The sequence below is a fragment of the Vitis riparia genome, chromosome 18 (genome assembly GCF_004353265.1).
Source record: "Vitis riparia cultivar Riparia Gloire de Montpellier isolate 1030 chromosome 18, EGFV_Vit.rip_1.0, whole genome shotgun sequence".
Taxonomy (NCBI): domain Eukaryota; kingdom Viridiplantae; phylum Streptophyta; class Magnoliopsida; order Vitales; family Vitaceae; genus Vitis; species Vitis riparia.
This window is the reverse complement of record NC_048448.1, coordinates 6,628,497-6,647,773: the sequence shown is the minus strand read 5'-3', so window position 1 is coordinate 6,647,773 and position 19,277 is coordinate 6,628,497. Positions and strand designations below refer to the sequence as shown.

Genomic DNA, 19,277 nt, shown 5'->3' with positions numbered 1-19,277 from the left:
ATTTTTTTTATGTTTGGTTTTATTATAAAAAATAAGAAATAAAGTAAAACATTATTAAAATTGTTCAAAAATTTGTATATATTTTAAATTATTTAATTTTTATATAAAAAAAATTAATAAAGTAAAAAAAATGTTTGAAATAATTTACAAAAATAATTTTTTTTTTCTTATATTTTCTTTAAGTTATGTTTGGTTTCTAGAAAATTGAAGGGAAAATATAAAAATAAAATAAAGAGGAAATATAGAAGGAAAAAAACGTAAAAAAAAAATGTTTAAATTTAATAAATTATTTTTATTATATTTACACGATAAAGTATTTTTAGGCCCGGCTCATTAATTTTTGTTATTAAATTGGTCAAATATTTAACCATGGATTGTTCCAACTTTTATTGTTATGTGTAAAAGACAAACCATCAAAGTTCTATTATTGGATTGTCGGATAGCGACTGGTGGGTGTACTCAAATCTTTGAGAATGGCTGCTGCTGCGAGAGTGATGGGGTAGCAGGAGCTCTCTACCATGCCAACACGTGAACTTCGTCGTTTCTTCTCAAACCATTCTCCATCACACACAAAGCTATTCGTCTGAATCGCAATCTCAATGCAGCGCCCAGGAGGCTTTTCGTTTGCAGAGCTCAGTACGAGCCCGAGTATCAGATCCAAGTGGAAGGCGAGCCTGGAACCGTCGATTCCAGGGCTTTTTTTCGTTGACCAATATGGGAGAAAGGTTTTCATCGATTGTTATATTCTCATCCGTTAGCATTTTAGTTTTAGTGTATGGGAGCCAAACAATTTGTGTGCTGAATTATTTCAAATTCTGGATTTCTTTGAATGATTTTGTTCGTGGGTATTCCTCCAAGTTAAAATCATATGCGAATATAACAAGTTCTGTTGATGATTTGGTTGTTGATGACTTAAACTCCAATGGGCATATCAAAATTATACAAGTTAACCCATTTGTGTTTGTAATTCATTAATCATCAGCATCTTAATTAGTAACTGTAAGATCCTTTTGGAACATCTATTTTATCGAGTTCCTAAAAGAACTCCCTACAATCTGATTGCTAAAACACCTATATCATTTTAAAGTAGAAGAGGGCCAGGGCTTAAATTATTGGTAGAAACAAGTGTTCGTTCTCTCACTTTTTGCAGGTTTCCCCTTGGCATGATGTCCCATTGAGCCTAGGTTATGAAACCTTCCATTTTATTGTTGAGATACCCAAAGAATCAAGTGCGAAAATGGAGGTCGCTACTGACGAGCCACACACTCCTATAAAGCAGGACACAAGGAGGAAAACTTCGTTTCTATCCATAAGTTTACTATCCATAAGCTTTGCTCTCTTCTAAATTTTTGTGTCATGGGGTTTTTTCGACACATTTGCCACTGCACATAATTACTTATCACCATATATCTTGGCAAAGAAACCTAAGTTTGGGTTTAAGGAAGAATTGAGCTATGAACATTAATGGTTTATGTTCATATATGAACTTCTTGTACGCACTGGTCACTGGATCTTATATGCAGATCTTCTGGGTAAAATTCATCCAGACGAATGTATCCTAATGATTTTTTTTTTTTTTGATAAGTAAAAGAGAAAAACTGTATTGAAAAAGCTGCCAAAACAGCAGCTCAAAGTATACAAAGAAGAAACACCCCCCGCTCCCCAGCTGGAACAAATCAGCTGCCAAGAATGGAGGTGTAAAAAGAACCCCACCCTCAACAAGATCCCACTCAATCAATGAAATCAACTAAACTGTATTGAATGTATCCTAATGATATAGATTAGCATTGTCTTTTCTTCCATCCATATGTTATCAAATAAAAAACAAGGGCCTCCACACACCACTTTTGCCCCATGGTGTTATTGTAAAACACACATCTATTTTCATCTAATATGTTCATCTTCCATTTTATTCATAAAAATAATTAAATTAGCGAACAAAATCCCAAATCATCTCTATTGAATGTCCAGATATGACATAAATTGGAATTATGGTCTGCTTCCTCAAACTTGGGAAGACCCATCATTTGCAAACTCTGAGGTTGGAGGGGCATTTGGAGATAATGATCCAGGTCTTTCAGTGATTCCTTTGGTTTATTCCTTTGAACTTTGACCCAGTCAATATAATTGTTCTTTCTTTCATCTCTTTAAATTTAGTCGATGTTGTGGAGATTGGTGAAAGACGGGGAAAGACTGGCGGCATCCTCAAGGTCAAGCCACTAGCAGCTTTAGCTATGATTGATGAGGGCGAGCTAGATTGGAAAATTGTTGCAATTTCACTGGATGATCCAAGAGCCTCACTCCTCAATGACGTTGATGATGTTGAAAAACACTTCCCGGTAGTTTTCTTATCTTGTGATGCATCTGCTGATTTCTCTGCATATTCTATATGCTATATTCTGCTGGAAAATGTTGTTAGCATAAAAAGTTGGTAAAGATCATGGCTTCAGAAGTTCTTGCATGGCATCGATGTTTAACTCTATGGAACATAACGCAGTTTTTCCGCATTAATCACTATTCTTATACCGTCCATTCCAAAGACAATAAGGACAGCTTATTTAAGCTCATGAATAGAAGTTTTAGGACAGATGCACTTTTGTTGCAACTTAATGTCCTTGTTCTTCTGTTTAGTTTTTTTTCCCTTGCTGCTGTTGTTGTTATTATTTTTTTGATAAGCAAGAGAGTGTATTAATGAATGCAAAACATGCATAAAAGTACATGGATCATATACAAAGTGCACCAAAGAAAGAAGCAAAAAAAGGGGAGATGTAAAAATACTCCCTTCCTCAACAAAGACCCAACCAATCTATGAAGTCCACCAAAGGCTGCCTCCGCCTATGTATACCTTAACCCACATAGAGAAATTTTTAAGGTAGATGTTTTTATTTTTTATTTTTTTTTACTTCTCACTCTGTTAAGAGAAAGCAATGGGAAGTTTGTCACCAATCAAGTTGCCTCGACTGTTTTATATGATTATTTACTAAACACATACAAATATGTCTAGTTATAATTTGAGTTTCTTACTGCCCCTCCTATTTTACTAGCTTGCTGACTTGAACTTCTAAGCTTATATTATTTAGATGAAGTCTGTGCTATTAGATGTAAGTAGCCGGGGTATATACCCCGTGCATATTAGCTCTTATATGGGAAGTGGGATTTAGAGCTTCATTCTATCACTTTAATTCCAAAGTTTAACTAGGAGTACCACCACCTTTTGAGACCATCAGACCAGTACCTGAGGCTACAGTTTCTGGGAATGAATCCTACCAACAAAGTTCTTCCTCCCATGGAATCAGGTTTAACAAGGCTGGATACTTTGTTGATATTTAGAGGATGGATGATTGATGGATTTTTGTCGTTTATCTTATCAAAACAAAATTTATAACTTAATTTAACTATGTTGAGATAACTTTTGCCCAATCAAAAGGGGTTTTTAGCAAAAGCTATAGTAGTATAGCAACTTTAGGTGTCATTCACTAGGATGGTGAAGATGTTTGACAATCAAGAGGGATAAAATTGAAATGGTGATAAAAGAAAATGAGATGGTGGAAAAGTTTGAGATGGAAATTAAGAAAATCTGATTGCAATTGAAGGATTATAGAGAAAAAATCTATTAATGAAAAATTATTTCTTGGGTTCTAGAATCACTAGGAATCGATTTCTATGGTGAAAAGATTAACAAGATTTATTATTCATCTAGTTAGGATGAAGCCTTAAAAATCTCACCTAAACTGATATTTGATTTAGCTTTAAATCTAGATCCAATTTTTTTTTTTCTCAAATTAGGTGATTTAATCAATTAATCCAAAAGTGCAATTCAATTCATATGTATTTCATTCATCTTAAATCATCTTCCAATGATTCATACAATGCAACTATTTAATTTCATTAAATCTAGCTGTAAGAATTTAATGAATTTACTTAGTTTGCATTGTAATAGTTAATTAAGACAATTTGAAGAGAAAACAAATTTCAATTAATTTGAAATTTCAACCTATCAAAAAATTTCAAAACTACAATGAGGAATCTAGTGAGAAAATGAGAGAATTTTTTTTTTTTGATAGGAAACGACAAAGGCATATATTGATAAAAAGGAAAGTACAAGAGAAGAATGAGGAATCCTCCCACCCAAGAAAAACAAAACTACAATGAAACAAATGCGAGAAAATACAAAGTAGATACAGACAACTGCTATAAGTTAGGCCAACCCAATGGAGTTGCACGCCGTTAACCAATCAAGGTGTATCACATTAAGGGGAATCCCCTTAAAAACCTTAGAACAAGAAGCCCAAAGAGAAGTAAAGAAATGAATCATGTCCCAAAGGTTCTCTGAATTCCTTGTTTTATCCTCAAAAATCCTTGCATTTCTTTCCCGCCACACCACCCATAATAAAGCGATGCACGCAGCTTGCCATAATACAATCCCTCTCTTAGAAGATCCAAAACCATTAAAATTGGTAGATAGCATGTCAAAGATGCTCCTAGGAGGGACCCAATCTATCTTTGTTAACTGAAATAATCTGTACCACAACCCCATCGTCAGAGGGCAATGAAGAAAAAGATGATCTACTGTTTCTCCCTGCTTCATGCACAACATGCAAATGTCAGGACTAAGTGCTTTGTAGGGTCTTCTCAACTGTAGCATGTCGTTAGTATTTACCTTCTTGTGAGCCACTAACCAGACAAAGGACTTGATTTTGAAAGGGACTTGAGAATTCCAAACTAACTTGGTAGGGAAAACTGAAGGCAAACCAGAAATTTGGGATAAGGCAAGAAAGAAAGATTTGATTGTGAAAAGTCTTGAAGAAGATAAAGACCAAGATCTCTTATTTGAAACCGAAGGTGATAAATGTATATGATCAAGAGACCGCATGAGACTTTCTAAATCTTCTATCTCGAAATCGGAAAGGTTACGACGGAAGTTAAAGTTCCAAGAGAAGGGGCGAGTGGATCTGAGAATTGAAGAAATAGGAATGTTTTTATCCATGACTACTCTAAGTAGTCTTGGATAACGGACCCCTATAGGTTGATCCCCCCACCACAAGTCTTCCCAGAACCGAATTCTTTCGCCATCTCCTACCATGAACCAAGTAAACTTGGAAAAATCTTGGAAAACTTGTGCAATAGCCTTCCAAGGACAACGATGTGACCATCTAACAACAATGTTGGCGTCCCAACCATTAGAGTGTGATCCATAAATGCTTAAAATGACCTGATGCCACAACGCTGAACCCTCCCTGGGATACCTCCACAACCATTTCCCTAAGAGAGTGGAATTCCGTAAGGAAATCCTTCTGAGGCCCAAACCCCCTTTCATCTTCGGATTACACACTACATCCCAACTAACTAAATGAGAGAAAATGAAAGAAAATGAAATTTTCTAGTAAGAGAGATGGAGAAAAAAAAATCTTTAAAATAGCTTTAAATCCAAAAGTGCAAAAAGTTCTTAATGAGAGTGTCAAATTCCTATTTATAGGCCAAGGTCAAGTGGATACTTGACAACATTTTATTAGTCTTCTAGAATCTTCCAAATTCAAGAATCTTGAATTTGACACCAAAAATAACATTTTTGCACGAGATCTAGCCATTTCACATGAGCACCAGCAGTTTCACATGGTGGTGCAAGATTTCAAGTTGGTTGGCAGCAACAAGTTGGAATGCTTCTCTGGACCAATTTGCAACTACATGCGAACTTTCACATGAGTATGTCAACTCATTCCTTAATCTACTGCATATTTTCTCCTCTGGCCCAATTCACATGGTCGTGCCAAATTTTGCATGAACATCTTACATTGCCAGTTTTGCTTTTTAGTTCTTCTTTGACGTTTCTTCAAACTTCTTCCTTTAATACCAAGTTAGCTACCTCCAATCAATTCAAATCCCGATCCAAACCAGTTTACATTGCTAGGAAGATGGATCAAATACTCTCAAATCTCACACTTTAGGAATTTCAGCTTTTCACCTTTCGAAATTTCTATATTCCAACAAGTTAAACCACCATTTTCTGGTACATAAAGGTCAGCAGACTTGACTAGGGGAAGCGAGTCAATTGTGTTTTGAAGCTCCTCCGGGGATCAACTATTAGGACATAAACTTCTGATTTTAGTTGGAACCCAGAAATTCCAAATCCTCTGAAGAAATACTGCTATATAAGATTATGGGGTCTTAGTATGTTGCTATGTGCATGTGTGTAGAAATCTGATTGGCTGGACAATAAGTATGAAAATTCTCTTTTCTTGTGAAGAACTCTTATCTCAATGAAGTTCCTGTGAAGTAAAAGCCTGCCAGCTGGAAGTTGTTTATGCACAACTGACAGGAGTTAAATTTGGTAAATGCTCAACCTACATTCAGGGCATAATTTTAAATTGATTTGTATGCCTTTTAAGGTTGACCTTGCATTGGCACTGCATATTCTGATTGGTCAATTTGTTGTTGGCTAGCATCAAAATATAACCTTGTCGTTTGTTTTCTATCATTTTATTATATGGCAACACTTTATTCAACAAATTCACCAACTATATTACATTGGCTTCTCACATTATCACTAAAAATAGGAGGGCTTTTTTAGTGTGCTCAGAAAAAAATTAGTTATAAAAGGTTGCCTTGATGAGGGCCATGCATATCTGCAGCCTGTGATTTAACATTTGGAAGTAACTGGCAATTTTTCCAGGGAACTCTCACTGCAATCAGGGACTGGTTTAGAGATTACAAGATCCCCGATGGAAAACCTCCTAACAAGTTTGAGTGGCATGCACGAGCTTCACCGTTCATTCTTTTAGACCCTGAAAGCGGCTTGCTATTGCAACTGGTTTGTTTCATTTGCTTCCCCCGCCCTGCTGATGCTTGATTCTGTAGACAAATGTTTTTGCCATACTGCCATGAACCGTGCTGGCTTATTCAGGTTCTGTGTTCAAATGAAAAGGCAGAGTGGATTATTTCATGATTCCTGAAGAAATGATTAAAATAAAATCAATTGTTGAAATCCAAATGATACCGTTTTAAATGAACATGAAATAAGCAAATGGATTTTTTTAGATTGAGTGCTGCTTTAAAGAAAACCACCAAAAGAAGGTCTCATACAGAAATCTAAAACAAATTTCCATACCATGGGCAGATTGTAAATGTCACATGTTGCCATCCTACTAATCACCTTTTATCTACAGTTCCATGAATAAATGGATTGGCACAACTGTGCTTATCTACACCATCCAATTTGTCAGCATGTAGATTAATAGCTTGAATCACCATTATTCTGTTTGCTCCATGTATAATATAAAATGTAATGATTTCTTTCCAGCATCATTATCTTTTACATCTGATTTTAAGTACTCCAGCTGGAGATCTTTCGCTGGTGTAATTTACACAGTCGAACTTAGGTTGTTGCTGCTCAATGTTCAATGCGGAAATGAGTTATTTTTTAACCTGCGGGAAAGAAGTACCACAAATTTGTATTAATTTGTGGTTATTTCTATAAAATTAAAATTCTCCTATTCTAGAAACTATATAAAACATATTGTACTGATATGACTCTATTGAAGAACAGTGCATCTCTTGGTCTTGGATTAATCCTTATGGCTGGGTTTTGATTTGGATATCATGTGTTTGTGTGCTAGTACTGTTACAGAGTTTGGGGCTAGGTCCAGATGCCCCCTTGACAGTATTGCTTTCTTCTGAAAGTAATTCTTTGAGGTGATCAACCCTTTCTCAGTTTTATCTTTATCTGTTAACGGGTTTGACTTAAATCCAACCTTGGGAAGACTATGAAGTTGGTCCTTTGAATTCCCCACATTACCTCTAGCTTTGATAAAATTCTTAATGTATGAAATGCCTGTACCATACCCCCAATGTTTTATCATCCACTTCTATTTTGGTGGCTAGTGAGCAATTGACAAGAAAAGTAAGCTGGGATTTATTGCCCTCGAATCTCAACCGGTCCTAAGAAAGTGAAAAAAAAAAAAAAAAAACCCACATGTACAAGAACAGCAGAATTGATAATGGTAATTAGGAAGACCAGCAGCTCAGTTCAAGGGCTCTGTGAAATCTCCCTGCCAAGGGTTCTGAAGTTGGGGAACCATGTAGCTGTAGTTGTTTGAGGGCAGCTTCTGATCCTTGTAGCAAGCAGGTGCTGGAGATACAATTCCCAGATACAATCTTAGCATGGAAAGCTGTCTTGGCGAAGGCTTGAGAAGCAGGATTTACTGATTTAGAGTGGCGCGGAAGTATGATCATTGCTGCTGTTGGCGCCATCTTTAGGTTCTATTGATCAGATAAGAGAAGATTTTCTTAGTGAGCAGGTGAAAGAAAACTCAGAGAACACATATGGAATGACGGAGAGAGGATGATTCATAGAAAACTTATGGACTATTGAAGAAAACCGTGGGAGGGTTTTCTGTGGGACTCTGGGTTTTACAATTCCCACAGACTACAGCTGGGCGGTAGTTTTTCTGGGTTTGTTTCTGCAGTTTGGTTAGGCGTGGACTGCTCCACATCCCAATACCTCATGTGTGATGTGTTGGGTACCTCTGGTTTGACTCCTTTCCAGGGGAAAGAAAAATACTTAGCTTGCTTTGCTGATTTGCTTCATGGTGCAAACTTTCACACGACTCAAAAGAGTATCTCTGTTATTTTCTATAATAACTTAACAAATAGTTTGTGCGATTTCAACTCTCCTAGGGGTTAAAGTAGGCCCCGGTAAAGATTAAAAACCACAACGGCTTTAATTTGAAAACGACTCTAGTTACTAGCTTCAATAATATTATCATATTTTGTTTCCATTATTTTATAGATTTTAATGTATCCCCAAGCTAATACAGTTGTTTACTGTAGACCATCTAATTGAGTTGGACTAATGATATGAGTTGAGTGAGTGCTCATACCCTCTCATGGTAGATTTTAGTGCTTCTTGTGGATAACCTCTAGAGAAGAGCAAAGCAGAAAAAGGCATGCCAAGTTGGCATGGCATCTTTAAAAAATGATTCACCAGTTAATTAAGCCAAACCAAAAATTGAAATGCTGACATGGCTGTGATGAATTTAAAACGTGTTCATATAATCAAGAGGAGTTTATAAAAACATTTTTCTTGTATCTAACATGGCATATCACACTGGAACATGGATCTTATTCCACTGCTTAATAAAATCCAATGGAGTATACAGAGCTTTTCAAAGTTTAAAAAGGAAAAAAAAAATCCAAATTGGGTCTCCCTATGGGAAGGGAGATGCAGTATAGCAGATGCTATTCAGCTAATTTATACAAAACCGGAAGTTCAAACCTGAACTGCTAAAGGAATCTGTGACAGTGTTTTAAGTTTCAGTCTCTCAATTTCACATCTTCCCTTTTTTGCTTGTCAGAGAGCTTCAACTACAAATCCAAGAGAATGATCTGTTACCAAGAGGTTTCATCAGATCATCCCTTCCATTGGACTGATAAATGGGTTTGAAGGATCCTCCAGCATCATCAACCAATATATCTCCTAACCTTCCTGTCGTATTACTCCACCCAACAGCTCTCTGCAAGATCAATTGCTTGTCTTGCAATATCTGCTTGTCTTCTCCTGATACACACGGATATAGGCAGCAATTAACAACCACAAAAAAAACTCGCGCAATGCTTTATTCTTTTACTTCGACCTCGAAAAGAGGAGATGAAAGACGAAAAGGAATATGATGATGTATAATTTGCTGAGCATATAATTATGCTGGAATGCCATGGTCGGAGGGAGTAAGCAACTTATCCATCATGACTCCATGAGTGGATCAATTTAGTCGTGTGCAATAAACTTGCTGCAGAAGAGCCATAGGCCCATAGCTCTTTGATTATTGGAACATGACATCAGCCAGATTCTTTGAAACCACACAATCTAACTCCACTAAACTTAAAAACGTGAGACACAAAATCCACTAGCTAATTTAAGGTCCATTAAAATATTATCAATGTGCACATGATTGTGACCCGGATCCAGTGCCCCCAAGAGTCATTACTGCTGAGAATTAATCTTAAAAGTGGGCCATATTGAGTAAGAATCTAACACCTAAGTGGTAGATAGATTCACGGCAGTGATATCAAAATCATGCGGATGATGGATGAAAAATTACCACATCCAAGATATTGGCATTCCTGAATCAACTGGATGTTGGTACTGAGTGGGAAGAAAAAGGGCACCTGCTCTTCTATCCTGTCTCTCGTCAATTGGATGTTGGTGCGGAGCAAAAAGAACAGATGAAAAAGGGTCCCTGCTCATCTGCACTCTCATCAAGGATGTTGATGTGGAGTGGGGAAAAAGGAAAGGCCCTGACCACAATGCTTAAGAAGTGTGAGCTAATAATAGAATTGAAGCAATGATTATTAACAAACACAGTTCATGCGTAAACCCCATCAACCAAGCCAGTTTTACTAGTTAAAAAAAGCTAAAATTCACTTGTATGTCTGCATTCAAAGCATTAAATCATAGATATCTCTGGTGGGTTTTTCAGAGATGAAGTTCAACTAGAACAGATGATCGGAATTGTAAAAACATTGCTGGCATACCAGATTAACAATCATGTTAAATATCAGCTAAGTTCTTTGGATTCACCAAATTATGATCCAATATTGAACACAACAGTGAGAATTTGCTTTGCCTGACAGAAAATGAAGTCAATAAATTAGAAAGAATGATGAGGAAAAGAAAAAGGACAAGCCTGGCCAAGATCCCACCATGATGGTAACTCCAACTTGTCTTCTTGGGATCATATCCCGTTTCAATTTGCCATTGCATCCCATCTTTTGCAGGGTAGCTTATTGTTAAAGGTATTCCGTATTTCTCCCGACAGCACCTCCCAGCATGATTCAATGTGATCCATAACAGCCATTGATTGCTTGAGAGTTGCAAGAGAAGATAAAATAGGAACACAGGTACCTAAAGCAAACCATCAGAAATCCATCCTTGCAGGACTGACATCTGTATAAAATCAAATACCCATTCTGGGATTGAATCAGGAATAAAATTAAAGCTTATTTACTGTGGTGTTAAAATCTGTTTTATACTGGTATATGCCATTTAGTTGCCGGAAGTCAAACCAGAAGTAAGTTTGCATGTCACAATTCAAGGCATGCAAGTGCTTCACTTCCCTATAAATTCCTCTCCTTCTAGTCATGTTTGAGCAAAGCCAGACCACATCTCAATGCCATAAAGACAAGAGCTAGCATTTCTGTTGGATACCCAGAAATACCCTGAGAGATGAATTCATGCAATTACAAAATATGTAAGATTTAGTTTTCAGCGGTTACAAACTTGCGACAAAGCATGACTCTATTCAATGAAAAAAAAAAAACAAAATAGATGACTAATTTGATACTTATTATTTAATAATTTAAGTTGATTTTAAGTTTAATTATACTTAAATTATTAATTTAAAATTTATTACTTAATTTTTATTTTAAATATTAAAATTATTTAATAATATTAACTTAAAATTTATTTTAAATCATCACATTAATATATTTATCTTGATAAATTATAATTAAGTAAAAATGTTCCAATAACAATGAAGGTTACGGAATAGTAAAAAGATTGTCCAGGTGATTATTATGAATGAGAATAAAAAAATATATAAAATAAAATATGAATTTAAAAATAAATTAATTATTTTTATTTATTACTTAAAATTATTTTTAATCTCAAATTATATTATTAAATTATTATATCAAATATATTTAATCTATTTAATAACTTAAATTAAATTATAATTAATTTTAAGTTTTTAAATTAGTTAACTAAGGCCCGGAATGGTTGGAATGCCAAAATAGGATAATTGTGTTTTGCACCCGTTGGACCCACAAATTAACGTTTTGTACATATAAGTTCATCATTTAAGCGTAAAACTAAAAGAAAATGTGAAAATTAAGAATAAAGATATAAATTTTTTTTTCCAGAAATAACATTTGTTTACTATAAAAAGTAGACAAACATTAATTTAAATTTTATTCCTTTTATAAATCTTAATAAATTTTAATATAATTCAGATATTTGGAAAAAATACACCATTTTCCAAAAATATAAAATAAATTATTATTATTATTATTATTATTTAAAAATCAAACATCTTGAAAAATACATATTTTTAAAATTACGTATATAAAAAATATGTAATATTTATTTTTTAAAAATAATATATTTTTTGAAAATTTTAATTTTTAAAAAATAATAAAATTATAAAATAATTATTAAAAAAATATTTAACATCAATAGAAAATGCTTTTAAAGGATCTATTGATCTCTCGAATTTTATACCTCGGCTTATACGGACCCCAGATTAATTTTTGAGTCTACGTGAATCCAAAAACACAATTGTCCCTTACATAATTCCGACGAAGTACTCTGCATCGGCGGCGAAGAGAAGTGACATCAACGTTAAAATCCGGCAGTGGATTGTCGACGTGGATGGACATTTCATCATCCATTTGCTTCGGGTTCCTTCGCCTCTGTCAAAATGGCTACGCATGGTCGTTCCCACTGCCAACTGGAAGAGTAATGATAGGTGTTGTTTGTTGACAGGTCGTACGATCCAGGCCAGCCAGGAATCGAGCATCATGCAGATGCACCCAATAGCAAGTCTAGTTGTCTGGCTTGACTTGGTGGCAACTGGCAAGGTCAAAATCTAATTTAGAAGTAATGCACATAATCAAATATAAGAAAATATTTTCTATTGAATTAAAACAGTTCCATTTATTCCCATTAAAAGGTTGCGAAAAAGCCTACCGTGGAGATTCACATGCGAATACAACAACTTGGTGAAATAAAATATAAATTATAGATATTTTGTGAAATTATTATTTAAAATAGTTATTTTATTTTTTAAAAATTCAATTTTTTTTATTATTTATAAAAACTAAGAATTTAATTTTTAAATATATATTAAAAATCATAGTTTCGACTTTCAACTTTCAAGATATACTTTCTAAATTTGAAATAAATCATAATATGAATTCTAATAAATTTTTTGAAAAAACAAACAAAAAAAGAAGGGAAAAACTACGGAGATCCGAGATCTGTACACCATCCACAACAGCCCACCGCGTGTCCCGTGTCTACCGGCGCACTCTAGTCACAACTCCTAACTCGCAACTCACAACTCACAAGACCCACAACCTGCTCTCCCAAACCCCGCCGCCCCTCTTATCTCTCGTAACTTTGCGGAGTCAATTCTTCTGCCTTTTCGATCTTCAGAGTAGATCGCCTGGATTTTGTTTAGGATCCACTAGAATTGGATTCTATCCAAGGGTTTTGTCTCAGTTTCTTCTACGTTGATTAATCTTGGGCGTCCATTTGATGGTTTCAGAAATTTGATGACAGTATGTAGTGGAATATACGGAGTTTCTCTATGATCTCTGATCAGGTTGATGGCGTCAATTAGAAGAACTCAATCGCCTGCCTATCATGACCGTCCGTATCAGAACGGTGGGACTTCGTTTTCGGTGTCATCTCCTTCACAGAAGCTTCTGTCCAACGGTAAATGCTCGTCGCCGTTGCCATTTTTCTCTTCATACGGTGTCGGCATCCGGAGATTCGTCGCCGGAGCTTTTCTTCAGAAGTACTCTCGCAAAGTTTGGCGGCGATCGGCTTATAGGTGTTTGGTGTTCTTTTTGCTCGGTTTCTTGTTAGGTATGTCGCCATTCGGCGAAGTAGAAGATATTAAAAGTCAGGATTTCTCGTTCGAGATCAAGCCGTCGCCGGTGAATGTGAAATTGGATCCGGAGAGTGTTGTTAAGCGCGAGGATTTTGTCTTGGATACTGTGAACTTAGGGGTGGAGCGGCAATCGAAGACGAAAGAGAGATTCAATTTTATACCTAAAAAGCAGATAATTGTGGTGACGCCGACCTATAACAGAGCGCTTCAGGCGTTTTACTTGAATAGATTGGGACAGGTGCTTAGGCTGGTGCCTCCGCCAATTTTGTGGATGGTAGTGGAGATGAATGTGGCCTCCATGGAGACTGCTGAGATATTGAGGAAGACGGGGGTTATGTATAGGCATATTGTGTGCACTAAGAATTCTACCAACGTAAAGGACAGGGGAGTTCACCAAAGGAACGCAGCTCTCGAGCACATTGAGCACCATAAGCTTGATGGGATTGTATATTTTGCAGATGATGATAATATCTATTCCCTTGAGTTGTTTAAGGGTTTGAGAGAGATCAGGTATTTTAAGCTTTAATTTGAGTTGATTTGATTTATTAGAGTTTCTATGATATGCTTTTATTTTCATCACAAGTATAACATATTAGTTGGATGTGATGTTTTTTTGTTTGTTGGAATTTGCTTTGTCAAACCTTTGCCTCATCTATGTACCTTATTTATTGAAGTATGGCTTCTTCTGCTCGTATTATCAATATGCTTATCACCCTTGGTCCCTTAGAATTCCGTTTTCTATGTGGTAATCCTTCATTTTCTTCATTATTTGTATTGGATTTGGTTTACTTGATCTGATTCTTTGTTCATATGATATTACTTGTGATCTTGAGGCTCACATAAAAGGCTAAAACTCCAGCTACATTTTGGCTTTCTGCATTTTTAAGTACTGTATTCTCCCTTTGAGTTTTGAAGTTTTCACTTTTGCATTATGGCTTCTGCATTGCACCCAATATACATTAGTATTAGTACTTATATTGTATGTATTCGATTTTATGTTTTACATTTGATTGGTTCTCCCATCTGGATTTTTGTTTTTTGCTAGAATCTTAGTGTCAGATGCTTAGAGAAGGTATTCTATTGTGCTTATCACAAGACTGAATCTTCATAAGAGAAGCTCCTTCATATCCCTACCAGACCATTTTAAAATTGGTCTAAAGTTGTTTTATCTCAAATAAAATGAAGATATACGAGAAGATACTAAATCAGTTCTCAAATCTTTTCAATCCAACTGCTTGAATCTAGTTTTTTCTTAAGTTTGATTAAAATTCCTGGTGTTATCATTATGAATTTTACCATTTTTTCTTGATTGAGTTTCCTCCTATTTCTTGCTAATCCATAATGTTGATCTACTTGTGATTGATAGCCGATTTGGCACATGGCCTGTTGCCATGCTTGCACAAAGCAAAAACAAGGCAATATTAGAAGGTCCTGTCTGCAATGGAAGCCAAGTAATTGGATGGCACACAAATGAGAAAAGTAAGAGACTTCGGAGATTTCATGTTGATATGTCAGGATTTGCATTCAACAGCACCATCTTGTGGGATCCAAAGAAATGGCGACGTCCCACTTCAGCTCCAATTCAACAGTTGGACACAGTGAAGGAGGGTTTCCAAGTATACATCATTTCGTCGCAAATTTTGGTTATGCTTACATAAATGCAGGGTACATTGATATTGTCTTTTCACAGGAAACCACATTTATAGAGCAACTGGTGGAAGATGAAAGTCAAATGGAAGGGACACCTGCTGGTTGTTCAAGGATAATGAACTGGCATCTTCATTTGGAAGCTCGAAATCTTGTTTACCCCAGAGGCTGGCTACTTCAGAAGAACCTAGATGTCGTTCTCCCCATTAAATGATGGAACTTCAACCTGTAATCTTGAAACTTAGAGCTTGAAACAGGTCAGAATTATGAGAAAGCATTGATACACTTTCAACTCGTGCATATTTGTAAGTTTTAAGCTTGATGGTTGGGGAGATGGACCTGTCCAAGAAAATTTAGAAAAAATAAAAATATAAAGATTAAAGTAAAATTAAAAATTAAAAGCTTCTTGCCCACTCAGAAAATGATGATAAGAGAAAAAGACACCAATAGCTCTTTGATTATCTGGGTGGTGATATTTTCAAGATGCTTTGTTTTTTGCTCAGTTTATTCTTTTAATTACACCATTGAAAACAAAATCATGGTATTCTTTTTTAGGAAATTCCCAAATTCTCAATGGATCTACAGTTTTATGTGACTGACAGTATTATACCACTCAATTTCTTTTACCCTTTATGGAGAAAAGTGCCCTTATACCCCTGAATTTTTTTCATGGCAGTTGCTGCTATCATTTTATGTTGGTTGGTACCTCATTCTCAGGCGGATCACAACAACAATTTGCCATCATCATCAGCGGCAGCTGTGCTGGCAAATACCTGATAGGAGCAAACAAATAGAAGATTCATGATTTTTTATTGTATTAGTTTTCCTGCATGATATTCTTTCACAGGAAGAAGATTTGTTTCTCGTTGTAGAGTTGGTGCTTGTTCTACCGGGGTGTTGGTTGTCTCAAAATTTTCTGAAACAATTCAACCCAAACCCCACTCCCCCAAAATGGCAGAATGGGATGAAGCCAGGACCTGGGAAATATAGTGATTCAGATTTCAAAATCGACTTTTAAGTAGAATTTCTGGTTTGGGGATTGTACTTTGCAACTTGGACTTTCATATTTGGAGGGGATTTAACAGTCTTTACATTGTTTATTTCATGCTAAAATTGCCAAGAAAGGTTTGGCGAGGGGCATTGGACAATTTTATATGCGGATCCTTCTATTTTTGTTCTCTCTGGAAATGGTATCATTTTACAGCCATCAGTTGAAGCAATAATACTCTAATTCTGTGCTACCAAAGAACGTCATGGCAAAACAATAGCATTGACTACCATATATCTGTTGAGTTGTGGGAAATCGACTAATACCTGGACATGACTACAAAGTAACAGGAATGAATGTTTGATTCTAATATTAGTTGCTCTTAGAATTGCTTGCTTCCAAGCAGCATGGTCTTCTACTTGTATGCTTCACTTCAATTAACGGAAAGGCGTGGACCAGTGTACTCCGAAGTAGTACATCAATCACATGGTACCCCGTCTTCACCATCATTCTGATAACACCCCCGCTTGCCAAGTCAAGCAAAACAGCCATGCAGCTGCTTTGGGCATGGTCACCTCTTTTTTTTTTTTTTTTTTCCATTTTTTTCCTTCTGTGAATTTTATCGTTCCATCTGTATGTCATTTTCAATGCTTTTTTATTACCTCAACACAAGGGCATTATATATATAAGAACAGTACAAAGGCTCAAGCGCTTAGAGGCGTGGCCTTTTTCACCGGCAATAACTTTTAGTTTGGACAACAGAATTTAATCTTTGCTGCCTAACATGGACCCGTACAAATCACAGTATAGTGTCACATGTTAATGTATGTATTTCATTTTCAATCCACTGTTCATGTAGTAATCCTTTCCATGGATGCATTTTCATTCCACAATCCCACCGACATTCTCGTTCTCCCTCCAACTGGAGGAAACCCATTGTTCTATTAAAAGGTAAAAGAAAAAAAGAAAAAAAGAAGAAAAAAAAACATAAATAACAATGAACAGCTACATGTCAAATCTTGCATTTAGGTGGCCGAAGGAAAATTGGGAACAATTCAGCCTCTTTACAACTAGGGAAGGGGGCACAATTCAACACAGCCCCAATGCAAAGACATCTTGGTATCAACACAGGCTCTATAATCATTTTTCATTTGGGATCAACGTCCAACTGAGTCAAGAGAACGGTCAATGACTTCAACTATGTTTCTTTTTTTACGCTAACCACCCAACAGAATACACCCTTTCACCTGAACAAGGCCTGGAATGATGAACATAAAAAATTAAAATAATAATGAAAGAGAGAACAGAACAAAAAAAATATATAACTATGATACATTCCCTAGTGCAGCTAGAAAGGGGGAAATTTCTGTTGGACCAATTCTTCACCTCAAGCTTATATACATTCCACAAAAACTCATCCAGGTTCCACTGGTGAGTGGACAAATAATCTGCTTGAGTGACTAGGCGCTGTGTGAGCAGTCTTTGAACTTTCTTTTTCAACAGCTTGAACTTTGGTCTTTTTGACAGTCACTACGGTGTTATCAGTCAATTTCTGAACTCAAAAGGCCCAGTTATCAAGTTAGAGTTGCTCCATGAACAGAAGAACTTGTGTCTGATGAATGCAGAGACGATGGAGGGTGTGATTGCTGCATGTGGGGTTCATTTACCAGACCAAGAACTATGAGAATTGATCTGCCAAAATGCAAACTCAATGAGTTCATCAAAAACAAAAGGTGAGGGCCCAATCCTACCAGAGACAAAAAAACTTAAACAATGGAAATTTTCTTGATTCAGCTAGAATAAACAATGGTAATAGCAATTCCACATTGTCAGTTGGTTGAAAGAGCTATGCTTCTTAATGCTAAAAAACACTGAAAATGAAGTGAACACAGCAAAATTAACACCCAAAAGCTAAATGACTTAATTCTTTATATTACTGCAACTGACAGAAAAAAATTTAAGCCTCCTAAAATTAATGTTTATGCCAAATATAACATATAAACTAAAACAGTAAATAAAGACGACTATGTGAATGGATGTTTCTTATCATCATAACCAGATGAATGTATGATAACCATAATAATATCCATATTTGATGAGTTTCATCCTCATCTTTGAACCATAGAAACACATCCCCTTTTCATAAAATGTTCAATGATTTTGCATGGAACTCGTGAAATATATTTAGAACTTCAATCCTCACACTGTGAAACACCCATTTAAATGGAAATTACAAGTTTAATATTCATTGCTTTGTCTTCAATTGATGGAGAGAATATAACCCCAAAATTATACCCAAGAAGGTTTATAACTTAGCCAATTATAATCCTAATCTGTTAACCAATGCCTTCTAAGTAACTTGAATCAAGATTTTTTATTAGAAGCCTGAATTTTACTGTTTCCTATCTGAGAGGTTGTATATAGTCATGGAAACGACACAGCCAATGCTACCTCTAGGACAAAAAGGCCAATGTGTCAACACAACAAGATGCGAAAGATTAGCACAAGGGGATGGCATCTGTTTAGCATACCATATACATTCGAGAGTTCCACAAGATTCCCACTTGTGAGCGAGTGCAACATTAGATTGAAGCTTAAAACTTGTGTTTCTATAGTTGATGTAAATCCTCTTAATTTAAAACTTGAAATAGCATGTTAGAAGTCTATTCAGAATGATTCAGTGAGGCATTTCCCAATCTTTTCAAACAAAACAGTATGTTATAACATCTCCAAAATAATTCATTATAACTGCCGAAATTTCTAAAATTTACTGAATTTAACAATATGACAATAATCTTCACATTAACAAATAATGCAGTAATATGCAGAAAGGACCTCCAAAACTGTACCTAGGCAATGATGATTTTATACTTGGTTGGCTAGCATAAGCAGAAAGAGGACCTCTGAGGTTAGCATGTTTGTTCAGAGCACTTTCAAGCTGTGGAGCTGGTAGCTGCAAGCAGTAAATGACTTAG

The 19,277-nt window shown here is 35.7% G+C and overlaps 2 protein-coding genes and 1 pseudogene across 7 annotated transcripts in view; 2 read left to right on the top strand and 1 right to left on the bottom strand.

Moving 5' to 3' along the window:
* The first annotated feature begins 535 nt into the window (after positions 1–535).
* LOC117907312 lies at positions 536–7,007 on the top strand (annotated as a pseudogene).
* A 6,052-nt stretch (positions 7,008–13,059) lies between these two features.
* On the top strand, positions 13,060–16,531 carry LOC117907038 (probable beta-1,4-xylosyltransferase IRX9H). Of its 2 annotated transcripts, XM_034820381.1 has the most exons (5): positions 13,060–13,489; positions 13,643–14,177; positions 15,034–15,283; positions 15,358–15,571; positions 15,991–16,531. In XM_034820381.1, the coding sequence occupies exons 1-4, from the start codon at positions 13,381–13,383 to the stop codon at positions 15,526–15,528; spliced, it is 1,065 nt and encodes a 354-aa protein (XP_034676272.1). In that variant the 5' UTR covers positions 13,060–13,380; the 3' UTR covers positions 15,529–15,571; positions 15,991–16,531. The 2 variants fall into 2 exon arrangements, with proteins under 2 accessions (XP_034676272.1, XP_034676271.1); XM_034820380.1 differs by having other exon boundaries at positions 13,060–14,177.
* A 583-nt stretch (positions 16,532–17,114) lies between these two features.
* LOC117907037 (symplekin) overlaps positions 17,115–19,277 on the bottom strand; it is a 57,391-nt gene continuing 55,228 nt past the window's right edge. For 4 of the 5 annotated variants that reach the window (XM_034820370.1, XM_034820372.1, XM_034820371.1 and 1 more), the window contains 2 exons: positions 19,152–19,255; positions 17,595–17,994 (listed from right to left, as the gene is read on the bottom strand). In XM_034820370.1, the coding sequence (XP_034676261.1) occupies positions 17,877–17,994; positions 19,152–19,255 (222 nt within the window). In that variant the 3' untranslated portion in view covers positions 17,595–17,876. Of the gene's footprint in view, positions 17,561–17,594; positions 17,995–19,151; positions 19,256–19,277 lie in introns of those variants that run through there. The other variant, XR_004649934.1, reaches the window with a different exon arrangement.